The 7,869-nt window shown below is 46.7% G+C and overlaps 1 protein-coding gene across 1 annotated transcript; it reads left to right on the forward strand.

The window, feature by feature from the left end:
• Nucleotides 1–247: 247 nt before the first annotated feature.
• KCNMB1 (potassium calcium-activated channel subfamily M regulatory beta subunit 1) lies at nt 248–2,197 on the forward strand (the record flags this gene model as incomplete). The annotated part of the gene is made up of 1 exon (XM_060184565.1): nt 248–2,197. A coding segment is annotated over one exon (341 nt), but the record flags the coding sequence as incomplete, so codon positions are not given.
• Between the last annotated feature and the right edge of the window lie 5,672 nt (nt 2,198–7,869).

Consider the following 7,869-nt stretch of genomic DNA (forward strand, 5'->3'; position numbering starts at 1 on the left):
CCTGAAATCCTTCCTTAATAGCATCCTTTGAAAAAGAGCTGAGTGAAGACTCCAGGGCCCAGAGAGGGCGAGCAATGTGTCTGGGGTCCCACAGCCTAGGGAGGCAGAGCAGGACTCTCCTGCCAGGATCCCCGTTCCTGGTTCCTATCTGTGGCCTGTATCCCCAGTGCCTCCCAGGCCACCACCACTGTCTCCAAGAGTGTCTCCTGAGCATGAGGGTGAGCCCGGGCGTTGAGCCCCACACTAGCCCTAAGTGATGGGGTGCTGAGTACCCCTCTCCATGTTCCATCACTGCCTCTCCATCTCCTCCCCCCACAGTGCTCCTACATCCCCGCCAGACTGGACAACTACCAGCTGGCCCGGGCCGACGTGGAGATGGTCCGTGCCCGCTTCCAGGAGCACCAGGTCTTCTTCTGCTTCTCCACAGGCCGGAGCAATGACAGCAGCGTCCTGTTCCGCCGCCTGTATGGCCCCCAGGCCCTGCTCTATTCGCTCTTCTGGCCCACCTTCCTGCTGACCGGAGGTCTGCTCATCATCGCCATGGTGAAGACCAACCAGTCCCTCTCCATCCTGGCTGCCCAGAAATAGCGGCTGTCCCCAACCCACACACACTGCCACTCTGCCAGGCCAGCTTCTGACCCCTAGGCCCCTCATCTCACCCCACTATCTGTCACAGGGAGAGGGGATGACTTAGGTACATCATGTCCTACTCCAGAGCACTCGCTAGCTCCCTTCTGCCCAGGTGAGCTCCAGGACCCTTTCTTGTCCCTCCATCCCCCTGGCCTCCCCACAGATGAGGGCAGTTCTCACCTCTGTGCCTCAGCGCCCCAGCCCACCTCTGAGGCCTGGCTGTCTCAGGGAGCCTCCTTGGCAAACCTGGACTCCTTCTTAGCACGAACCCCAGGGGGAAAGCTCCCATTCAGCCTGCGCCACTCACGGGTGGTCACTTGTCCTCAGTGCTGAGTGCTAGGAACTGCTTATTGTTTCTTGCTTTTTTTTTTTTCATTTGGGTCATCATCAGGGCTTCAAGGCTCCGTGTCCTCAGTTTTAAAGCCAGAAAGCAAAACACAGAAGCAGAAAGACAGATGGAGAGAAGGAAAGACAGCCCCAGTACCAAAGCTTTCTCCAGTGCAGTGGGGGCTGGGCTCGAGCCCTCCAGCTAAGCTGTTTTGCCAGTCCTCAGCAGGGGGTCTTATAAATCCAGTGGGGGAGGGTGCTGGGCTGTGGCACACCTGGTCAAGGCAACTAGTGTGCAAAGTCCTGGGTTCAGGGCCCTGCTCCCCGCCTGAAGGGGGGAAGCTTCATGAGCAGTGAAGCAAGTTTGCAGGTGTCTCTCTGCCTCATTCCCTCCCTATCTTCTTGTCCCTCTCAATTTCTCTCTGTCCTATCAAGAAAAAAAAAAAGACCTTCAGGAGTATTGGATTTGATATGCAGGCACAGAGCCCCTGATAGCAAACATCAACAATAACAACAACAACAAGAAAAACACTCTAGTGAAGAGAGTCAGAAAGGTGTCTCAAAAGTAGAGCACAGGAGGGGCTGGGTGGTGGGTCCTCATAGTTAAGTGCACGAGGACCCAGGTTCAAGCCCCCAGTCCCGACCTGAAGTGGAAGGGGTCACTTCATGAGTGGTGAAGCAGGACCGCAGATGTCTCTTTGTTTCTCCATTCCCACCCACCCCCAATTTCTTTCTTCCTTCCTTTCTTTCTTTCTTTTTTTTTGCTTCCAGGGTTATCACTAGGGCTCAGTGCCTGCACTACAAATCCACTGTTCCTGGAGGCCATTTTTCCCTTTTATTACCCTTGTTTATTGCTGTTGTTATTGCTGTCATTGTTGTTGGATAGGAAAGAGAGAAATCAAGAGAGGAGGGGAAGACAGAGAGAGGGAGAGAAAGACAGACACCTGCAGACCTGCTTCACCGCTTGTGAAGCAACCTCCCTGTAGGTGGGGAGCCGGGGGCTTGAACCAGGATCCTTTAGCCAGTCCTTGTGCTTTGTGCCATGTGCGCTTAGCCTGCTGCGCTACTACTGTGCAGCCCCACTCAATTTCTCTGTTCTAGCAAATAAAGTTAAAAAAAGAAAGTAGAGCATAGGACAGGTGTGCTTGAAGGCCTCGGTTCAATCCCCTGGCACTGCATATGCCAGAGCTGAGTGAGTCTCTGTTCTCTCTCTTTCTCTTAATAAATCAGTCTGGAAACAGTTCAGTGTGGGGTTATTGAACTTCTCTCACGGAGGAGGAGAAGCAATGCTCGTATGTGAATTCAAAATGGGTCCTGCATGGGTTCAAGGCCCCGACATGGCCATTCACCTGCCGGGTGACCTGGCAGTCCATCATTTGACCTCCTGGGTTGCCGGCACTAGGCACTAGTTCCTATATACCAAACCCTAACAGTGACCAACTGCTGGGAAATGGAGACTCCCCACGGTCACTGGCCAAGGTCATCCCTAAGGCATGACAATGCTCTGAACCCCAGCTCTGGAGCAGACACAGCTGAAGGGCTGAGCACCCTGCACCCCCCACCCCCAAAGCCCCAAGGGGCCAGGGAAGAGACACCATCGCAGGCTGGAAGCCAGGATGTCCTGTGAGTGTTGGCAGGGGTGCTGGTCACTGTCATCAGAGATGACTGACAAACGCTGCCCGTCTTCGACTGGGTCTGTCCCCTGGTGGCCCTGGGGGTCTCTGCTGGAGTTCATAGAACTTTCTGTGGGCCCCTCTTCCACTACAGACTCCCCATTCCTCCTCCTTGGGGGAGTTTCTGGAGCCCCCCATCTGCCTTATTCCCTTTCCATCTAGTTCTAGCTCCATTCTTAATTATTTTTTTCTAAAAAGATCTTTTAATTAATTTGCCGGGATAGCCTGAGGGTACTTCTTCCCGAGCCGGTGCTCTCTGGGTTGGAGAGAACTCAACTGGAGCTGATCTAGGCTGCTGTGTGGGAGAGGGATCAGGAACGCGTGCTGCACCAACTTCCGCAGGAGATACACTCTGGAACTCTCGGAGCCGGAAAGCAATTTCCAAGTGTCTTTAATCAGAAGAGCAGCTGTTTTTATACTCTCCAAGTAGGGTGGAAACAGGATGTGATATAGAGAGGGTGGAGAGAAAAGTGACTGGTGAAAATCAGAGTGTGACAAGGAGGGGGCGGAACAGGCGAGAATCCTATAACTGAACCACCAATGCCCTGGAGTGCTTTATGTAAAAGTGATTTATGTAAATAGACCAAACCTTTGGATCAGTAAATCCCTATATAGGCATATGGATAAGAAGAAGCCAGGGGGAGATGGCAACTACCCAACATCTCCCCCTTTCTTTTTAACTTTTTGCCATAGTATCAGGAGTGTGGGGCACTTTGTGAGGCAGGGAGACTGATAAGAGGCAAACCTTTTTTGGGGTTCTACTGTCCCTCCTTGCTCAACCTCTCCGTGGAGAGAGAGACTAACAGGATTGACACACCCCTCAGGCTCAAGCCCTTCCAAGCTCAACCATATCCTCACAATTCCCCAACATCTTCCTCTTACTTAATGGCCATATATAACTGGGTCAATGTCTGTAAAAGGCTTCATCTCTTGTCAGGGGAATAGCAGTGTAGGGGTGAACGGAAACCTGTTGGGAAGAAAGCAGAATGATAGTGTGTAAGTGTCTTTAAAATAACTAGCACAAGACGGAGGGATAAGTAAGAGTAGCAAGAGACAGAGTGAGCCTGATGGGTGGAGGAGTGGGGGCCTGATAAGCCGAGGGGCTAGAGGGGTGATCTGGCATTGCAAAATCCCGAGTCAGCCTGCTACAGTCATTCTTCAAGAAGTCCAGGAGTATAAAAGGAGTGTCCAGCAAGTTCTATAGAAGCATCAGTCCAATGTCAACGGCCAGGAAATAAATGCCACACGTCTATCTTGATGGAGGAGGACGGCCACCGGAACTTTTCTTCTCTGTAGAGAGTGACCTGGAACCGCCAAAACATGATGGGCGAAACAGAAGCAGGAAGAGCAGACACCGATGGTTGAGAGAAAGGCAGTAGGAAAGTCTTGTCCTTCGGAGTCTGTGAATCAGGTTCTCCAGATCGTGTCAGGTCACATCATGGGTTTCTGGGGATGGCTGTAATTGTGGGTGATGTCAGAGGTCAGGGGTCCAAGATGGATTTCTGGGGATTCTATATGAGCAGATGCTTCTTTATGCGAAGGCTTGTCATAGCTGTAGTCAATTACTTATGAAAAAACTTTGTAACAAATTAGAAGTTTACTACAATTGATAACTCAATGATTATAACTGGTTTAGGTATCTTTATAATTTTGTGTAAAGGTCATCTTACGTGACCTCATGTAGCAGTCTTTATATAGCAAAGTTTTCATACCGAGTTTAAGTTACATATATTGATTCTTGACTATTTTTACATTGGGTTTTTAAGCAAACTCAGGTTACTAGAGTTAACACATTTTAGTGACAATTTTTTTTTTTGGTACATTTACAATATCAGATTGATGCCAAATTTGTTGTGGATTAATTTCCACAAGATAGCTTACAGGACATTTTTGGGGGCCCTCCAAAAATGTCCTGTATAGAGAATTTGTATTTTAACTTAGGAGATGATGAATTGTCACATTGAATATTTAGAGTTTTACCTTAAACACTCAGTTACTTAAATGAATTGATTTTACCTCTTCTCGTAAAAATGTAACTTCGAAGTTACGATTTAACTGTCAAGTTAATGTTTACCAAACTTGAAACACGCATATTAAACATATAGTTTATAACACACAGGAGGAGAAAAACTTGTAAATAAGATATATCATTTCAAATGTGAATTTAGAACTACTGTCATAGTTGAACCATCTTTACTCACACAGTTTAAGACTAAACATTTCATATTGATATCAGGACTTAAAAAAGAAATCAAAAGGGGGAATGAACAATTTTTGGACTGTTTCTGGACGTCTCCAGAAACCATGGCTGCGTCCAGCCGTTTGATATAAAGTCAGTTAACTTTCAGAGTACTCTGAGCACAATGGGTCATACAAAAATTTTGGTCACTCAACTCACTCAATTTTTTTTTTTTTCACTCACTCACAAAACACAACTGGCCAGTCATAGCATAAGACATTCATTCGGGGGGAGGGAAGAGTTCTGTGAATCAGATTGTTGTTTTTTTTTTTTTTTTTTTTGATTCTGCCATGCTGTATTATGGATCCTGGGGTGCATCCTGTAGCCAGTCCTCTTGCAGCCAGTCTTCTTGCAATGTTTCTTGTTCTTCAGGGATATCAGCGCCATCATGTGGGTATTGCCGGACATGGCGGGCAGGAACCCAAACAGGCTTGGAGTAATTTTGTGGAAAAATACATGCGAAACCCCTCCCCATAGTCAACAGGGGGTCAGGTCCTTTCCAAATTTTATCAAGTGGGTCTTTCCATTTGACTTTAATAGCTGGGAGGGTGGGTGGTGTTTGCCAATGAAGAATTATAGGAGGTTGGTCTGAGTTTTTGTAAATATTAAAGAGATTTAATGTAGTTAAGGCTTTTGCCAGCTGGATATTAGGGGGGTACATTTCCCCTTTTTCTTTATTTAATTGAGCCTTAAGAGTTTGATGGGCCCTCTCAACAATGCCTTGTCCCTGTGGATTATACGGAATGCCTGTAGTATGAGTAATATTCCAGAGGGAACAAAAATCTTTAAATTGTTTGCTGGTAAAAGCAGGTCCATTATCCGTTTTAAGTTGAAGAGGTAAGCCCATTACAGCAAAACAGGAGAGCATATGGCTTATAAGCTTTTTTGAGTTTTCTCCAGTTTGAGCTGTAGCCCACATAAACTTAGAGAAGGTATCAATTGAGACGAACACATATTTTTGTTTGCCAAAGTTAGGTATGTGGGTAACATCAATTTGCCAAAGAGCGTTGGCTTTTAAACCTCGGGGATTAACCCCTAGAGTCTGAATAGCAGGTGTTTTGATTAGACCTGCACAGGAGGAACATGTAGCAAGAATACGTTTTAACTGTGGCAGAGGAATATCAGGAAATCGAGCTCGAAGACCTTTAAGATTAACATGGGTTAGGGAATGAAAGTCAGCAGGATTAGAGACAGAGGCTAGGAGAATTCCTGTGGAGGCAAGGCGGTCAGCTGCAGCATTCCCTTCGGACAGGGGACCAGGAAGAGGGCTGTGGGAACGTAGGTGCTGAACATACAGTGGATGGGTTCGAGAACAGAGCATAGAGGCAATTTGAATTAAAAGAGGAGAAAGTGGGTTGTCATCAATTCTTACATAAGATCGAGCAAGCCATGGAAGTAAGTTAACAGTATACACACTGTCAGAAAAAAGGTTGAAGGATTCTGGTACAGCTTTTAATGCAAGGAAAACAGCATAAAGTTATTTGTACTGAGGGGAATTATCAGGAAGTTCAGTAAAGAGAGGTTTGGGGTATTTCTGGTCTGGATAATATATAAGGGCAGCAGCTCCCTTTTTTCCACCATCAGTGAACACTGTAGGAGCAGAGGGGATGGGATCTCGAGAGAAAAGTTTAGGTACTAGTAGAGGCAACAGAGGTAAAGAAGCTATCAAATTATTAGAGGGAAAATGATTATCTAATTGTCCTGGAAAACCCATTAAACTTATGGCAAAACGAGAATGGTGGCGTATGAGCCATTCTGTATCAGTGAGAGAAAAGGGAAGAATGATTGAATCTGGTTCCCTTCCTAAGACCTGAACCGATCTGTTTCTTCCTTGGCGAACCATAAATGCTAAGGCATCAATCTCGGTAAGGAGTCTTGGAGCTCCGCCTACTGGCGTATGAAGCCATTCGAGAACGCCATGTTTCTGCCACAATGCCCCCACTACCGTGGGGGTGGAGTTAAAGATTAGAAGATTTACTGGAGAGGAGGGGGAGAATCGAACGAGGTGCATGTCCTGGAGAGCCTGGTTAACCTTTTCCAGAGCCAAGGATGCTTCGGGGGTTAACATACGCTTTGAGGAGGGCTGTTTGTTTCCTTTTAACAGATCGAACAGTGGTTGCAGGCAGCTCGTAGGCAGATAAAGATACTGCCTAAGCCAATTCAAATTTCCAAGAAAACTTTGTAAAGAAGCAAGAGTGAGATTTGAAGGAAAAGTAACACAAGGTTTTAAAGGACGAATCTGCGTTAGGGAAATCTCTGAGCCTAAGAAAGATATTGGAGGGATTAGCTGTATCTTCTCAGGAGCTACATTAAGTCCACTTCTCTTTAAGGCAGGGATTAGAAAATCACGTAGGGCGGAGAGATCTGTATCTAATTCTCCCCATATTAACACGTCATCCATATAATGAAAAACCTTAAGGCCCTTATGAATATATGGAAAAAGGGCAGATTTAACGACCTCTTGACAAATAGTAGGACTATTAGCCATGCCCTGGGGCAGTACCACCCATTCAAATCTATCGGCAGGGCTGGCATTATTAATAGAAGGAACAGAGAAAGCAAAACGTTTACAATCTTGTGGGTGTAAGGGAATAGAGAAAAAACAATCCTGTATATCAATAGCTATGATTGGAATTCCTGTGGGAATTGCGGAAGCAAGAGGCAAACCCCTTTGGGGGGAGCCCCAAACCTGCATGGTTTTATTAACTGCACGAAGATCTTGGAGGAGGCGCCATTTTCCTGAGCGCTTTTTAATTACAAAGACTGGAGTATTCCATGGGCTCCGAGAATGACGAATGTGTCCCAACGATAACTGCTCTTGGACGAGTTTTTTTAAAATTTCTAGCTTCTCCCTAGGCAAAGGCCACTGTTCCACCCAGACAGGCTCATTAGAAAGCCAATCTAAGCGGGGAGTTCTGTTACGAACAGTGGCAGTTAGTATTGGGGGTGCTGGTTGGGTCTAGCAGTCTCACAGGAGTGAGTGTGGTGTCCTGCAGAGGT

Source organism: Erinaceus europaeus, unplaced genomic scaffold (genome assembly GCF_950295315.1).
Source record: "Erinaceus europaeus unplaced genomic scaffold, mEriEur2.1 scaffold_519, whole genome shotgun sequence".
NCBI classification, from domain to species: Eukaryota; Metazoa; Chordata; class Mammalia; order Eulipotyphla; family Erinaceidae; genus Erinaceus; species Erinaceus europaeus.